This window comes from Scyliorhinus torazame, chromosome 6, assembly GCF_047496885.1.
Source record: "Scyliorhinus torazame isolate Kashiwa2021f chromosome 6, sScyTor2.1, whole genome shotgun sequence".
NCBI classification, from domain to species: domain Eukaryota; kingdom Metazoa; phylum Chordata; class Chondrichthyes; order Carcharhiniformes; family Scyliorhinidae; genus Scyliorhinus; species Scyliorhinus torazame.
In genome coordinates, this window is record NC_092712.1 from 165,393,730 (window position 1) to 165,411,308 (window position 17,579).

The window sequence follows — 17,579 nt, forward strand, 5'->3', positions numbered from 1 at the left end:
CAACCCGAGGGATCACCGCATCTCCGGCTCTGCATTACGAACCAGCTGTCCAGCCCACTGAGCTAAACTGGCCAAGAGAAACTAAGAACTTCCTCACCTTCTGTCAGGAGAAACATTAATCCCATTGGCTAATCGAAGTCCTGTTGCCACTTCTTTGACATCAGAGGGACTGTAGTAAACAACAGTGCACCATGACAAGCCAAGAAATAGCTCCAAAGTCTTCAAGTGTTCGTGAGAAAAATAGTGGTCATTGGTGGCATAGAAACTGTCAGAGCTGAGTGCTACAATATCATTCACACTAGAAGACAAAATGAAGAAATTAAATTACAAATCTGGGGACAAATTACACACTGTGTACAATATTCTTAGGTGTTGATCTACAAAGAACAAAATTACACAAAAATGCCTAAAATGGTAGTAGAGGTTATTTTTGTCTGTAGTTTTGCAAAGACATATTGTGGGGTGGTGGGTTTAGAAATGCGGCAAAGTATAAGACTTTTTGTTTTGATATTTTCAATGCGTTTGGAGGTCAGCATTTTTAAATGCTAAAATAATGCCAAATTGTTCTACTAAGAAAAATAGAGAATTCTGAACTGTCAGAAGGTCAGGCAGCATCTTTGGAGAAAAAAGTGCTAACATTTAAACTGGAGAAAGTTAGAGATGTGACAGGTTTAGATGTCTTGGTTCTAAGCATACCCAGATTGTGCCGTCATTTTTTTTCCCAGTACCCAGCTGTTGTGCCAGTCACAATGTTGGTGCACATGACGCATAAAGTTGTCACACTCCATTAAACCCAACTGGCTCTTAAGCTTTTCCTGTATGTGCACACTGGTGCACTTTCTAGGAATGTATCTTCTGAGGTGTGATTGCCTCCAACATTTCCTATAAGGTTAAATCTGTTTGTCTATCTGTTGCAGGCCACAGACTGACTCTTCTACTGTGATTGGTGCATTGGTTACCCTGCTACTCCTGGCCCGCTCGTGTTTATCAGGTACAATACTCATGGTTTCCTTGCAGACTTTCTTTTCAATGTCAACTTACTGGTGCAATGAATGGATAACCTGTAGTATAGTATCAGTTTGGCTGCTGTAGGTTGTATTTTCAACAGTCCAGATACAAGCCCTTCAGGATTCTGACTTCTAAAATGGTCACGCTCATCACTATCGATTTTGGTGGTTAGCACATGTTTGTCACTGTTCTTTGGGCATAGGATTCTTTGTTTTTCAAGTATTTTTATTTTATTTTTTTTCCAACATTTTTACACTTTACAACAAACTGTCAGAAATATCTTTAAGAAATGGGTGTTTATAAATGGGTATGTATATAAATATCTGTATTGAGAGTACCTTTAAGAAATGGGTGTTTATTACTGCAGTGATGTCAGAGAGTGGGTGGAGCTTGGCTGTCTGTCGGCTTTTTACTTTTGTTTTAGGCTGTTTGCTGCAGGGTGTGTTTTAGTTTCCTTTTCAGAGCTGGGTAGCTGCAGTCACAGCCAGATGATGTATTAGAGTTTCTCTCTGTAATCTAAAATGTAATAGTCAATAGAGAATTAAAGGTGCTATATTTAAATGCGCGCAGTGTACGGAACAAGGTAGATGAGCTTGTGGCCCAGATTGTGACTGGCAGGTATGATGTGGTAGGCATCACAGAGACTTGGTTGCAGGGGGTTCAGGACTGGCATTTAAACATCCAGGGATTCACAACCTATCGAAAAGACAAAGAGGTGGGCAGAGGGGGCGGGGTTTCCTTGTTAATTAGGAATGAAATTAAATCAATAGCACTAAACGACATAGGGTCAGATGATGTGGAGTCTGTGTGGGTAGAGTTGAGGAACCACAAATGCAAAAAAAACATAATGGGAGTTATGTACAGGCCTCCTAACAGTGGTCAGGACCAGGGGCACAAAATGCACCACGAAATAGAAAGTGCATGTCAGAAAGGCAAGGTCACAGTGATCATGGGGGACTTCAATATGCAGGTGGACTGGGTAAATAATGCTGCCAGTGGACCCAAGGAAACGGAATTCATTGAATGTTTACAGGAGGGCTTTTTGGAACAGCTTGTGATGGAGCCCACGAGGGGACAGGCCATTCTGGACTTAGTGTTATGTAATGAGCCAGACTTGATTAAAGATCTTAAAGTAAGGGAACACTTAGGGGGCAGTGATCATAATATGGTAGAATTCAATCTCCAATTTGAAAGAAAGTAGGTAGAATCAGATGTAAAGGTGTTACAGTTAAATAAAGATAACTACAGGGGCATGAGGGAGGACCTGACGAAAATCGACTGGGAGCAGAGCCTAGTGAGAAAGACAGTAGAAATGAAATTAAAAATGAAATGAAAATCGCTTATTGTCACAAGTAGGCTTCAAATGAAGTTACTGTGAAAAGCCCCTAGTCGCCACATTCCGGCGCCTGTTCGGGGAGGCTGTTACGGGAACAGCAATGGCAGGAGTTTCTGGGAGTAATTGAGGACACAGTACAGAGGTTCATCCCAAAGAAAAGAACGGTTATCAGAGGGGGGATTAGGCAGCCATGGCTGACAAAGGAAGTTAGGGGATGCATCAAAGCAAAAGAGAAAGCCTATAATGTGGCAAAGAGTAATGGGAAGTCAGAAGATTGGGAAGGCTACAAAAACAAACAGAGGATAACAAAGAGAGAAATAAGGAAAGAGAGGATCAATTATGAAGGTAGGCTAGCCAGTAACATTAGGAATGATAGTAACAGTTTCTTTAAATACATTAAAAACCAACGGGAGCCAAAAGTAGACATTGGGCCGCTCCAAAATGACGCTGGTAATCTGGTGATGGGAGACAAGGAAATAGCTGAGGAACTAAATAAGTACTTTGCGTCAGTCTTCACAGTAGAAGACATGAGTAATATCCCAACAATTCAGGAGAGTCAGGGGGCAGAGTTGAATATGGTAGTCATCACAAAGGAGAAAGTGCTAGAGAAACTAAGAGGTCTAAAAATTGATAAATCTCCGGGCCCAGATGGGCTACATCCTAGAGTTCTAAAAGAGATAGCTGAAGAAATAGTGGAGGCGTTAGTTATGATCTTTCAAAAGTCACTGGAGTCAGGGAAAGTCCCAGAGGATTGGAAAATCGCTGTTGTAATCCCCCTGTTCAAGAAGGGAACAAGGAAAAAGATGGAAAATTATAGGCCAATTAGCCTAACCTCGGTTGTTGGCAAGATTCTAGAATCCATTGTTAAGGATGAGATTTCTAAATTCTTGGAAGTGCAGGGTCGGATTAGGACAAGTCAGCATGGATTTAGTAAGGGGAGGTCGTGCCTGACAAACCTGTTAGAGTTCTTTGAAGAGATAACAAATAGGTTAGACCAAGGAGAGCCAATGGATGTTATCTATCTTGACTTCCAAAAGGCCTTTGATAAGGTGCCTCACGGGAGACTGCTGAGTAAAATAAGGGCCCATGGTATTCGAGGCAAGGTACTAACATGAATTGACGATTGGCTGTCAGGCAGAAGGCAGAGAGTTGGGATAAAAGGTTATTTTTCAGAATGGCAACCGGTGACGAGTGGTGTCCCGCAAGGTTCAGTGTTGGGGCCACAGCTGTTCTCTTTATATATTAACGATCTTGATGACAGGTCTGGGGGCATTCTGGCTAAGTTTGCCGATGATACAAAGATAGGTGGAGGGGCAGCTAGTATGGAGGAGGTGGGGAGGCTGCAGAAAGATTTAGACAGTTTAGGAGAGTGGTCCAAGAAATGGCTGATGAAATTCAACGTGGGCAAGTGCGAGGTCTTGCACTTTGGAAAAAAGAATAGAGGCATGGACTATTTTCTAAACGGTGACAAAATTCATAATGCTGAAGTGCAAAGGGACTTGGAAGTCCTAGTCCAGGATTCTCTAGTAAACTTGCAGGTTGAGTCCGTAATTAAGAAAGCAAATGCAATGTTGTCATTTATCTCAAGAGGCTTGGAATATAAAAGCAGGGATGTACTTCTGAAGCTTTATAAAGCATTAGCTAGGCCCCATTTAGAATACTATGAGCAATTTTGGGCCCCACACCTCAGGAAGGACATACTGGCACTGGAGCGGGTCCAGCGGAGATTCACACAGATGATCCCAGGAATGGTAGGCCTAACAAAAGATGAACATCTGAGGATCCTGGGATTATATTCATTGGAGTTTAGGAGGTTGAGGGGAGATCTAATAGAAACTTACAAGATAATGAATGGCTTAGATAGGGTGGACGTAGGGAAGTTGTTTCCATTAGCAGGGGAGACTAGGACCCGGGGGCACAGCCTTAGAATAAAAGGGAGTCACTTTAGAACAGAGATGAGGAGAGATTTCTTCAGCCAGAGAGTGGTGGGTCTGTGGAATTCATTGCCACAGAGGGCGGTGGAGGCCGGGACGTTGAGTGTCTTGAAGACAGAAGTTGATAAATTCTTGATTTCTCGAGGAATTAAGGGCTATGGAGAGAGAGCAGGGTAAATGGAGTTGAAATCAGCCATGATTGAATGGTGGAGTGGATTCGATGGGCCGAATGGCCTTACTTCCGCTCCTATGTCTTATGGTCTTATGGTAAATCGATCCTTTGGTGATTTAAAACTAATAACTGCTCTCAGTAGTGACTTTCACCTGGTGTGCTTCTGTTAAAAGGTGTTTTAAGTCTGCTGGATGTTAAAAGGAAAGTAAGAATTACTTAGTGTTGTATTCTTTGGGAGTTACATTTGAATTGATGGTTGCTAAGATGTTCACTGTATGTTTTAAAAAGGTTAACTTGAGTTCATAGAATAAACATTGGTTTGTTTAAAAAATACTTTTCCATTTCTGCTGTACCACACCTGTGGTGGGCCTTGTGCTCCCCATACCACAATCTATTAAAGGTTGTGGGTCAGGTGAACTCCATGATAGACTTTGGGGTTCTCTAAACCCTGGCCCATAACAAATTGGGGGCTCGTCTGGGATAAAAGTCTATCTATTGGATTGGCTTAGTGAACCTAAAGAAAGTGAGGGGTGAGCATATTGTGGTTGCTTTTCAGGTGTGGTATTTCAGTTTAAGTAGGGAGTGTGTCATGGAGAATGGCTCTTTCAGAGGCTCTGAAGTTTTTGGGGGTGGAGACGGTCACACGCAGTACCTTACGGACTGAGACTAAAAGCAGACTGTTAGACTTGGCAAAAACATTGCAGTTAACATTACCTGATAAAATGCGAAAAGATGGCGGTGGCTAAGCATTTAAAACTGCCTGATACAGTTTGACTCATTGGAAATGGCAAAAATTCAGTTACAAATTGAACAAATGGAACATGAGAAAGAATTAAAGCAGCTTGAATACGCAAGTGAGAGAGAGAGGGAAAAAAAAGAGAGAGAGAAAGAGAGCGAAAAAAGGAAAATAGAAAGAATAGCCCTAGCAGAACAAAAAGAAAGAGAAAGGGAGGTACAGATCAGGGGAAAAGATAAAGAGAGAGAGTTTGAACTTCAGAAAATGGCCATGAAACATGACAGATTGTAAAAATTGGCAGACGTAAAGGGAAACATACAGTTGGTTGATAGCAATGAGGATAGTGAGAAAGAGCGTCATAGTCGAAGGCTTGGTGGGGATCTATTTAAATATGTCCAAGCATTGCCAAGGTTTGACGAGAAGGAGGTAGAAGGCTTTTTCATTTCATTTGAGAAGGTAGCTAAACAAATGAAATGGCCACAGGACATGTGGATATTACTGATTCAAACAAAGCTGGTAGGTAGGGCTAGTGAAGTGTTTGCATCACTACCAGAGGAGGTATCTGGGATGTAGGAAGAGGTGAAAAAATCCATACTGGGTGCATATGAACTAGTGCTGATGGGAGATAATAAGGAAAGTGTACCTCAGATTAAAAAAGAAATCCAGAGCCAGGGGAGATGTGATGGAAGTTTTAGGAAATGGGAAGAGAAGGGGATTAAGATGCTAAAAGATTTGTTTCTTTGCGGTCGGTTTGCGGGATTGAGGGAGCTGGAAGCGAAGTAGGCTGGAGCAGGGAGAAGTGTTTAGACACATGCAGGTTCAGGATTTTGCCAGGAAGGAGATACAGAGCTTCCCGGAGGAACCGGCCTCCAACATTGCTGGAGAAGGTGCTGACGACAAGGGGGCAGTAGAAGGGGGCAGTGTCAGCGGTGTATGGAGCTATTTTGGAGGAGAATAAGGCACCACTGGAAGGGATCAAAGCAAAGTGGGAGGAAGAGCTCGGGGAGGTTATGGAAGAGAGGGTCTGAAAATGAAATGAAAACCGCTTATTGTCACAAGTAGGCTTCAAATGAAGTTACTGTGAAAAGCCCCTAGTCGCCACATTCCGGCGCCTGTTCGGGGAGGCTGGTACGGGAATTGAACCGTGCTGCTGGCCTGCCTTGGTCTGCTTTCAAAGCCAGCGATTTAGCCCAGTGTGCTAAACCAGCCCCAGGTGTGAGGTGATCCGGAGAGTGAATGCCTCCACCTCATGTGCGAGGTTGGGGCTGATACAGCTGAAGGTGGTATCTAGAGCGCACCTCACGAGGGCGAGGATGAGCTGATTTTTTGAAGGAGTAGAAGATGTGTGTGAGCGTTGCGGTGTGGGGGGGGGGGGGGGGGCGCTAATCACGTTCATATGTTTTGTTCCTGTCCAAAGCTAGGGGAGTACTGGAAGGAGGTTTTTAAGGTAATTTCTAAAGTGGTGCACGTGAAACTGGACCCAGGTCCCCAGGAGGCCATATTAGGGGTGTCGGACCAGCCAGGGTTGGAAACGGGAGCGGAGGCAGATATCATAGCCTTCGCCTCGTTGATCGCCCGAAGGCGGATCCTGCTGGGATGGAGAGCAGCCTCTCCACCCACTGCCCATGCGTGGCGGGGGGACCTGTTGGAATACTTGACCCTTGAGAAGGTTAAGTTCAAACTGAGGGAAGGGCGGAGGGGTTCTACAATTCATGGGCATTATTCATTATGCACTTTCAAGAACTGGATAACATCGAACATTAGGTGGGGGGGGGGGGGAGAGAGAGAGAGAGAGAGATGGGTGGGGGGGTTGAGGGGGGAGGGGGGCTGTGGATATTAAGGATGACTATGGGTAATCCGTGATTCCTTTTCGTCATTTGTTTATGTAAACATGCGGGCTGATGTTTGGGGGTTGGTGGGAGGATGGGATAGTTGTTATTGATACGGGGATTGACATATCTGTTGCTGATTATTGTTTATTGCTGGTGGGTGTAAATTCGGGAGAAAATGTGAAAAAGGAGAATAAAAATATTTTTTTTTAAAAGAAATCCAGGAGGGTGGAAAAGAAATGAAAAGTTTTTAATATTTTCACTGTAATAACCTAGGCCATGTAAAGTCACAGTGTTGGTTGGTGGTTGAAGCACTGGGAAGGCTGATATGGTAAAACAGGATAATACAGTGGGGTTTGTTAAAGTGGTAAAGGAAAGCCCAAGTAAAGCGAAGGAGGTGAATAAGATTGTACAGCTTGATCAAGAGGTGAATTATAAGAAGGTGCCAGATCTCTTTAAAGAATTTACTTGTGTGGGTAAAGTTTACTCATGTGTATCAGGGGGAGCAGGTAAAGAAGTCACAATTTTAAGAGATACGGGAGCTAGTCAATCTTTAATGGTAAGAGATGAGGAATTATGACTTCCAGTTGCGGCTCTGCGGAGCTAAGTCGCACATTCGGCGGCTCCCGCAAAAACTGACTTTTGGGCTCATTTCAGGGCCGCCAACGGCACTTTTTTGACGTTTCCCGGTGTGGGAAGGAGTTAATAATAGCTCCCTGATAGTAGATGGCTTTTACCAGGAGCGGGGCAACTAAAAAGGTGTTGGTGGACCCGAAGATGGTGTGAGGGAAGAAGAACAAAATGGCGGCGGGCAGAGACCAGGCAGCGTGGATGCAGTGGGCGCAGGAGCAACAGGAGGTTATCCAGCGCTGCTTCAGAGAGATTAAAGCGGACCTACTTGAGCCGATGAAGGCTTCTATTGATAAGCTGGAGACACAGACGGCCCAGGGGGTGACGATCCGCGAGGCCCGACAAAAGATCTCCGACAATGAGGACGAGATCCTAGGCCTGGCGGTAAAGGTGGAGGCGCTCCACAAGAAATGGCAGGAGCGGTTCGAGGAGATGGAGAATCGGTCGAGGCGGAAGAATCTGCGGATTCTGGGCCTCCCAGAGGGGCTGGAGGGGCTGGACGTGGGGGCCTATGTGGTCACCATGTTGAACTCGCTGATGGGAGCAGGGTACTTCCAGGGACCCCTGGAGCTGGAAGGGGCCCATAGAGTGCTGGCGAGGAGGCCCAAGGCTAACGAGCCTCCGCGGGCGGTGCTGGTACGGTTTCATCGGTTCGCTGATCGGGAGTGTGTGCTCAGGTGGGCCAAGAAGGAGAGGAGCAGCAGGTGGGAGAACGCGGAGGTTTGAATATACCAGGACTGGAGTGCGGAGGTTGCGAAGAGCAGGGCCGGGTACAATCGAGCGAAGGCAGTGCTGCACAGGAAAGGGGTGAAGTTTGGCATGTTGCAGCCGGCGCGACTGTGGGTCACCTACAAGGACCGGCACCATTATTTTGAGTCTCCGGAGGAGGCATGGGCCTTTGTTCAGGCCGAGAAGTTGGACACGGATTGAGGGTCGGGATGGGCATTTGGGGACTGCGGTTGATATGTTACTTTTTGAGGGGGGATCATTTGCTCTTGGTTTCTTTTTCTTTGTGTTTTTCTCTTTCTGGTCGGTGAGGGTGGTTAGGGCGGGATGGGCACTGTTTTGGTTAGGTTGGTCGGGGGGGCTCTTGGAGAGGGGTAAGCAAATGGAACAGGTGTGGATGGCCGGCGGTGAGATGGGGCCTCTCTGGGGAGGGGGAGGCCTGAGTCGGGGGTGAGAGGATTGGGCCTGTAAAAGGAGCTGCGTCAGAGGTGGCGGGGCCTGGTAGGTTGAAAGCGCGGGCTTTGTCCCGCGCTGAAGACTGGAGGGGGCGGGGCCGGGGTGGGGAAGCGAGGGTTGTTTCCCGCACTTAGGATGGAAGGGGGAGGGGGAGAGCCTGTGGATGGGGAACGGAGGAGGAGGGTGTGTCACACAATGGGAGGAGTCGAAGGAGAGGCGGGAGTAGCCGGGGTCAGCAGGAGTCAGCTGACTTGCGGAAGTGCAATGGGGGGAGTAAAACAGCCAGGATGGGTCCTCGCCGGGGGGGGGGATATCGAGTTGCTGAGCTGGAGCGAGTAGGGGTGGGGTCGAGACGGGGGTCTGCCGCCGTGGGGAATGGGCCGGGCGTGGGGTGCGGGCGCGTGGCTGGCCGAGGAGGGGTTATGGCTAGTCGGCGGGGGAGGGGGACAGGCAGCTCCCTGATCCGGCTGGTAACCTGGAATGTAAGGGGACTGAATGGGCCGGTCAAGCGGGCCCACGTGTTCGCGCACCTGAAGGGGCTGAAGGCGGATGTGGTTATGCTCCAGGAGACACACCTGAAGGTGGCAGACCAGGTAAGATTGAGGAAAGTGTGGGTCGGTCAGGTGTTTCATTCGGGGCTGGATGCCAAAAATTAAGGGGTGGCGATCTTGGTGGGAAAGAAGGTGTAATTCGAGGCGTTGAGCATTGTGGCAGACAATGGCGGTAGGTACGTAATGGTAAGTGGTAAGCTGCAGGGAGAGAGGGTGGTACTGGTCAATGTGTATGCCCCGAATTGGGACGATGCGGGTTTTATGCGGCGCATGTTGGGTCGGATCCCAGACTTGGAAGTGGGGGGGCCTGATAATGGGGGGAGACTTTAACACGGTGCTGGATCCGGCACTGGATCGCTCCAGGTCTAGGACGGGTAGGAAGCCAGCGGCGGCTAGAGTGCTGAGGGGGTTTGTGGACCAGATGGGAGGGGTGGACCCTGGAGATTTGCAAGGCCGGGGGCGAGGGAATTTTCATTCGTCTCACATGTCCATAAGGCTTATTTCCGAATTGACTATTTTATTTTGAGCAGGGCGCTGATAGCGAGAGTAGAGGATACCGAGTATTCGGCAATAGCAATTTTGGACCACGCCCCGCATTGGGTGGACTTAGAGCTGGGGGAGGAGAAGGACCAGCACCCGTTGTGGCGCTTGGAGGTGGGGCTGTTGGCGGTCGAGGAGGTGAGCAAGCAGGTCCGAGGAAGTATAGAGAGGTACCTGGAGGCCAACGGTAACGGGGAGGTCCGAGTGGGGATGGTATGGGAGGCGGTGGTTAGGGGAGAGCTGATCTCCATTAGGGCCCACAAGGAGAGGAGGGAGCGGGGGGAGAGGGAGAGGCTGGTGGGGGAGATGGTGAGGGTAGACAGGAGGTATGCGGAGGTGCCCGAGGAAGGATTGTTGAGGAAGAGGCGCAGCTTCCAGGCCGAATTCGACCTGGTGACCACCAGGAAGGCGGAGGTGAAGTGGAGGAAGGCCCAGGGGGCGATTTACGAGTATGGGGAAAAGGCAAGCCGGATGCTGGCGCATCAGCTTTGGAAGCCGGACGCAGCTCGGGAGATCGGGGGAGTTAAGGACAGAGGAGGGAGTGTGGTGCGGAGTGGGGTTGGCATCAATGTGGTCTTCAGGGACTTTTATAAGGAATTGTACCGGTCCGAGGCCCCCACGGGAGGAGGGAGGGATGGGCCGCTTCCTGGACCAATCGAGGTTTCCGAAGGTGGAGGAGGGACTGGTGGCGGGATTGGGGGCCCCGATTGGGCTGATGGAGCTGACCAAAGGGATAGGAAGCATGCAGGCGGGGGAGGCACTGGGGCCGGACAGTTTCCCGGTCGAATTCTATAATTTAGACAGCTTAACTTGGCAGACCAATTTTGTTGCTAAATATAGTTGCCAAGGTGCTGGCGAAGGTCTTAGCCACGAAGATTGAGGATTGTGTGCCGCAGATCATCCACGAAGACCAGACGGGGATCGTGAAGGGGAGGCAGTTGAACGCGAATGTGCGGAGGCTTTTGAACGTTATCATGATGCTGGCAAGAGAGGGGGAGGCGGAGATAGTGGTGGCGATGGACGCTGAGAAAGCCTTCGATAGGGTAGAGTGGGGGTACTTGTGGGAGGTGCTGAAGAGGTTTGGGGAGGGGTTTGTCAGGTGGTTAGGCTGTTGTATGAGGTCCTGATGGCAAGTGTGGCCACAAACAAGAGGAGGTCCGAGTACTCGGTTGCACCGAGGGACGAGACAGGGGTGTCCCCTGTCCCCCCTGCTCTTCGCACTGGCGATTGAACCCCTGGCTATGGCACTGAGGGAGTCGAGGAACTGGAGGGGGTTGGTGCAGGCGGGTAGGAGCATAGGGTGTCGCTCTATGCGGACGACTTGCAGCTATATGTGGCGGACCCAGTGGGGAGAATGCCGGAGGTAATGAGGATCCTTAGGGAATGCGGGGATTTTTCGGGGTACAAGCTCAACATGGGGAAGAGCGAGCTGTTCGTGGTTCTCCCAGGGGACCAGGAGAGGGGGATTGGCGAGCTCCCACTAAAAAGGGCGGAGAGGAGCTTCAGGTATTTGGGGGTCCAGGTGGCCAGGAGTTGGGGGGCCCTGCATAGGCTTAATTTCACAAGGCTGGTGGAGCAAATGGAGGAGGAGTTCAAGAGGTGGGACGCGTTGCTGCTGTCCTTGGCGGGTAGGGTGCAGTCAATCAAAATGACGGTGCTCCCAAGATTTTTGTTCCTGTTCCAGTGCCTCCCCGTGTTTATCCCGAAGGCCTTCTTTAGGCGGGTCAACAGGAGTGTAATGGGGTTTGTGTGGGCGCGAGGGACTCCGAGGGTGAGAAGGGTGTTCCTGGAGCGGAGTAGAGGTATGGGGGTGCTGGCGCTGCCCAACCTCTGTGGGTACTACTGGGCCGCCAATGCGACGATGGTGCGCAAGTGGGTGATGGAGAGGGAGGGGGCTGCATGGAAGAGGCTGGAGACGGCGTCTTGTGTGGGTACGAGTCTGGGGGCGCTGGCAACGGCGCCGCTGCCATTCCCTCCAAGGAGGTATACCACGAGCCCGGTGGTGGCGGCTGCCCTCAAATTCTGGGGGCAGTGAAGGCGGCACAGGGGGGGGGAAGTTGGGGCCTCGGTGTGGACCCCGTTACGGGGGAACTAGCGGTTCGTCCCAGGGAGAACAGATGGAGGGTTTTTGGGGTGGCACAGGGCAGGGATACGAAGGTTGGGGGACCTGTTTGTGGACGGGAAGTTCGCGAGCCTGGGTGAGCTGGAGGAGAAGTACGGGCTCCCCCCGGGGAACACCTTCAGGTACTTACAGGTAAGGGCGTTTGCGACTTCCGGGTGCGGCGATGACCAGCTAAGTCGCACGTTTCGGCACCTCCCGTTTTAACGGACTTTTGGGCTCTTATCGGGAGCCCCAACGGCAATTTTCGAAGGCTAAACCCACTGTGAGGTGACATAGAAGGGAGTACCCCCGGATGTGAATGGACAGAAGAGATAATAGTGGCCAGATTGCGGAGGATCCTCTGGAGCAGCGGCAAAGAAGGGAAGTGAGAAGCAAGATGGCGGCGGAGGGAGGCCAGTTGGTATGGGACCTGGAACAGCAGGAGTTCCTCCGGCGATGTGTGGAGGAGCTCAAGAAGGAGGTGCTGGCGCCGATGCTGCAGGCGATTGAGGGGTTAAAGGAGGCGCAGAAGACCCAAGAGATGGAGCTCCGTGGAGTGAAGGCAAAAGCTGCCGAAAATGAGGACGAGATACAGGGCTTGGTGGTGAAGACGGAGACGCACGAGGCACTACATAAGAGGTGTATGGAGAGACTGGAAGCCCTGGAAAATAGCTCGAGGAGGAAGAACTTAAGAATCTTGGGTCTTCCCGAAGGGGCAGAGGGAGCGGATGTTGGGGTGTATGTGAGCACGATGCTCCATACCTTAATGGGAGCTGAGGCCCCGACGGGCCCCCTGGAAGTGGAAGGAGCGTATCGAGTCCTCGTGAGAAGACCAAAGGCAGGAGAAATACCTCGAGCAATAGTGGTGAGGTTCCACCGCTACAAGGACAGGGAGATGGTCCTGAGATGGGCGAAAAAGACACGGAGCAGCAGGTGGGAGAACGCGGTGATCCTCGTGTATCAGGATTGGAGTGCGGAGGTGGCGGGAAGCAGGGCGAGTTTCAATCGGGCCAAGGCAGTGCTCCACAAGAGGAAAGTGAAATTCGGAATGTTGCAGCCGGCAAGACTGTGGTTTACACACCAGGGTAAACACCACAACTTCGAGATGGCAGAAGAGGCGTGGACATTTATTGAAGAGGCTGGAGGCTAGATTGGAGAATGAGTGTTTGAAATGAAGTAGTGAGGTGGTGGCAAGAGACTGTGAATCAGATGGGGGAAAATTTTCTTTCCCCTCGAAGGGGGGGGACACAAAGAAATGTGGGCGCCGGTGGGGAAGGGGAGGGGGAAGGAGAGAGGGAGCTGCGCCATCGGGCGGGGCCGAGAGGGAAGCGCAGGCTTTGTTCCCGCGCTATGGAAATTGTGGCGGGAAAAGGGGGAGCAGGAAGGTGGGGGCCTCACATAATGGGAGGCTAAGGATAAACGGGGGAAGCCGAGGTCAGCCAGAGTTTGCTGACTTCCGGAAGCAATATGGGGGGAGCAACTAAGCTAGAGAGGGATCTAGCGGGGTGGGGGGGGGGGGGGGGGGGGGGGGGGGGTAACTGGGTTGCTGCTGCTAAGGGGAAGGGGGAGCTGTTACGGGATGGGATGGTCGGGACGGGAGGGCACCGTCGGGGGGATAAGCGGGTGCGTGGGAACCGGGAGAGGAGCTGGTCTAAAAAAGGGGATGGCGAGGGGGGGGGGGGTAAAGAGCCCCCCAACCCGGTTGATCACGTGGAACGTGAGAGGGTTGAATGGGCCGATTAAGAGGGCAAGGGTACTTGCGCACCTAAAGAAGCTAAAGGCAGACGTGGTCATGCTTCAGGAGACGCACCTGAAACTGGCGGATCAGGTCAGATTAAGGAAAGGATGGGTGGGACAGGTATTCCACTCTGGCTTGGATGCGAAAAATAGAGGGGCGGCAATATTGGTGGGGAAACGGGTATTGTTTGAGGCGAAGAACATAGTGGTGGACAGTGGTGGTAGATACGTGATGGTGAGTGGCAGATTGCAAGGTGAGGCGGTGGTGCTGGTGAATGTATATGCCCCGAACTGGGATGACGCAAACTTTATGAAGCGTATGTTGGGGCGCATCCCGGACCTGGAGATGGGAAAGTTGGTAATGGGGAGGGACTTCAACACGGTGCTGGACCCAGGGCTGGACCGGTCCAGATCTAGGACCGGGAGGAGGCCGGCAGTGGCCAAGGTGCTTAAGGGCTTTATGGAGCAGATGGGAGGAGTGGATCCCTGGAGATTTACTAGGCCAAGGAGTAAAGAGTTTTCCTTCTTCTCCCATGTCCACAAAGTGTACTCCCGGATAGACTTCTTTGTCCTGGGAAGGGCGCTGATCCCGAAGGTGGACGGAACGGAGTATTCGGCTATAGCCATTTCAGATCATGCCCCACATTGGGTAGATCTGGAAGTAGGAGAGGAAAAGGAACAGCGCCCACTCTGGAGATTAGATATGGGACTGTTGGCGGACGAGGGGGTATGTGTAAGGGTGAGGGGATGTATTGAAAGGTACCTAGAGATTAATGATGACGGAGAGGTCCAGGTGGGAGTGGTCTGGGAGGCGCTGAAGGCGGTGGTTAGAGGGGAGCTGATCTCCATAATGGCACATAAGGGGAAACAAGCGGGTAAAGAAAGGGAGAGATTGTTGAGGGAGATTTGGAGGGTGGCTAGGCAATATGCGGAGGCTCCAGATGAAGGGCTAAACAGGGAAAGACGGAGATTGCACACGGACTTTGACTTGTTGACCACGGGTAAGGCGGAGGCACAATGGAGGAAGGCACAGGGAGTGCAGTATGAATAGGGAGAGAAGGCGAGCCGGCTGCTAGCCCAACAACTTAGGAAGAGGGGGGCGGCGAGAGAGATCGGAGGGGTTAGAGACGAGGAGGGAAAGATGGAACGGGGAGCGGAGAGGGTGAACGGGGTGTTTAAGGTATTTTACGAGAGGCTATATAAGGCTCAACCCCCGGAAGGGAAAGAGGGAATGATGCGTTTCCTAGACCAGCTGGAGTTCCCGAAGGTTGAGGAACAGGAGACGACAGGACTGGGAGCGCAGATTGAGGTGGAGGAGGTGGTAAAAGGAATTGGGAACATGCAGGCAGGGAAGGCCCGGGACCGGATGGGTTCCCAGTGGAGTTCTATAGGAAATACGGTGACCTGCTGGCCCCACTTCTGACGAGAACCTTTAATGAGGCTAGGGAAAGGGGGACACTACCCCCGACAATGTCGGAGGCGACGATATCGCTAATCCTGAAAAGAGACAAAGATCCGCTGCAGTGTGGGTCATACAGGCCTATTTCCCTCTTGAACGTAGATGCCAAGCTTTTGGCCAAGGTGATGGCCATGAGGATAGAGGACTGTGTCCCTGGGGTGGTTCATGATGATCAAACGGGGTTTGTTAAAGGGAGGCAATTGAATGCTAATACACGGAGGCTGCTGGGGGTGATGATGATGCCCCCACCGGAGGGGGAGGCGGAGATAGTGGTGGCGATGGATGCAGAGAAAGCATTTGATAGAGTGGAGTGGGACTACCTGTGGGAAGTACTGAGGAGATTTGGATTTGGAGAGGGGTTCATTAGATGGGTTCAGCTCCTGTACAGGGCCCCGGTGGCAAGTGTGATTACAAATAGGCAACGATCTGACCACTTCCGACTATATAGGGGTACAAGACAGGGATGTCCCCTGTCCCAGTTACTGTTTGCGTTGGCAATTGAGCCATTGGCCATAGCGCTGAGGGGCTCTAGGAAGTGGAGGGGGTTACTTAGAGGAGGAGAAGAGCATCGGGTGTCATTATACGCGGATGATTTGTTGTTGTATGTCGCGGACCCAGTGGAGGGGATGCCTGAGATAATGCAGACACTCAGGGAGTTTGGAGAATTTTAAGGATATAAGTTGAATATGGGGAAGAGTAAACTGTTTGTGATGCACCCCGGGGAACAGGGCAGGGGAATAGACTATTTACCGTTGAGGAGGGTAACAAGGGATTTCCGGTATTTAGGGATCCAGGTGGCCAGGAACTGGGGAACCTTGCATCAGCTTAACTTGGCACGACTGGTAGAGCAGATGGAAGAGGACTTTAGGAGGTGGGACATGGCACCCCTGTCATTGGTGGGCAGGGTGCAGGCGGTTAAAATGGTGGTCCTTCCGAGGTTTCTTTTTGTGTTCCAGTGCCTCCCTGTACTGATTACAAAGGCCTTTTTTAAGAAGGTGGACAAGAGTATTATGAGCTTTGTGTGGGCTGGAAAGACCCCAAGAGTAAAGAGGGGGTTCCTGCAGCGCAGTAGGGACAGAGGGGGACTGGCACTGCCGAATCTAAGTGATTATTATTGGTCCGCCAACGTGTCAATGATATGTAAGTGGATGAGGGAAGGGGAAGGAGCGGCGTGGAAAAGACTGGAGATGGCGTCCTGTAGGGGAACTAGCCTAAAAGCACTGGCGACGGCGCCGTTCTCCCTGAAAAAAGACACCACAAACCCAGTGGTGGTGGCAACTCTGAAAATTTGGGGGCAGTGGAGACAACATAAGGGAGTGACGGGTGCCTCAGTGTGGTCCCCAATAAGGAACAACCATAGGTTCGTCCCGGGAAGGATAGATGGGGGATTTAAATCTTGGCAGCGAGCAGGAATTGCGAAATTGAAGGACTTGTTCTTAGACGGGACGTTCGCGAGTTTGGGAGCACTGACAGAAAAATATAGGCTGCCACCTGGGAATGCATTTCGCCATATGCAAGTGAGGGCAGTTGTGAGGCAACAGGTGAGGGAATTTCCGCAGCTCCCGGCGCAAGAGATCCAGGACAGAGTGATTTCGGGGGCATGGGTGGGTGATGGCATGGTGTCAGATATATATAGGGAAATGAGAGACAAGGGGGAGACGATGGTAGAGGAGCTGAAGGGAAAATGGGAGGAGGAGCTGGGGGAAGAGATTGAGGAGGGGCTGTGGGCAGATGCCCGAAGTAGGGTAAACTCTTTGTCCTCGTGTGCCAGGCTCAGCCTGATACAATTCAAGGTTCCACACAGGGCGCATATGACTGGAGCAAGGCTGAGTAGATTTTTTGGAGTGGAGGATAGGTGCGGGAGACGCGGGAAGCTCGGCGAACCACACCCACATGTTCTGGTCATGTCCGGTATTGCATGGGTTCTGGGTGTGTGTGGCAAAAGTGATTTCAAAGGTGGTGGGGGTCCGGGTCGAACCAGGCTGGGGGTTGGCGATATTTGGGGTTGCAGATCGGCCGGGAGTGCAGGAGGCGAGAGAGGCCGATGTTTTGGCCTTTGCGTCCCTAGTAGCCCGGCAAAAGATTCTACTTATGTGGAAAGAAGCTAAACCCCCGGGCGTGGAGGCCTGGATAGACGACATGGCAGGGTTCATAAAATTGGAGCGGATAAAGTACGCACTAAGAGGTTCGGCTCAAGGGTTCACCAGGCGGTGGCAACCGTTCCTCGACTATCTCGCAGAGCGATAAGGGTAAATGGGAAAGGTAGCAGCAGCAACCCAGGGGGGAGGGGAGGACTCATTTGGGTCCTCAGGGGTTTTATGTGTGTGTTTATATATTAGTTATTTATATTAGATTTTACAAAGT

General features: G+C 50.9%; 1 protein-coding gene and 1 long non-coding RNA gene across 3 annotated transcripts in view; one reads left to right on the forward strand and one right to left on the reverse strand.

Moving 5' to 3' along the window:
* Positions 1 to 17,579, reverse strand: part of LOC140425128 (serum paraoxonase/arylesterase 2-like) — a 90,449-nt gene that overhangs the window by 36,076 nt on the left and 36,794 nt on the right. For both annotated transcript variants that reach the window (XM_072509050.1, XM_072509052.1), the window contains exon 6: positions 98 to 298. In XM_072509050.1, coding sequence (XP_072365151.1) covers positions 98 to 298 — 201 coding nt within the window. The remainder of the gene's footprint in view (positions 1 to 97; positions 299 to 17,579) is intronic.
* LOC140425129 (uncharacterized) overlaps positions 1 to 17,579 on the forward strand; it is a 65,368-nt gene that overhangs the window by 14,324 nt on the left and 33,465 nt on the right. Inside the window, exon 2 of the long non-coding RNA XR_011947768.1 lies at positions 918 to 991. This is a non-coding gene — a long non-coding RNA (uncharacterized lncRNA). The remainder of the gene's footprint in view (positions 1 to 917; positions 992 to 17,579) is intronic.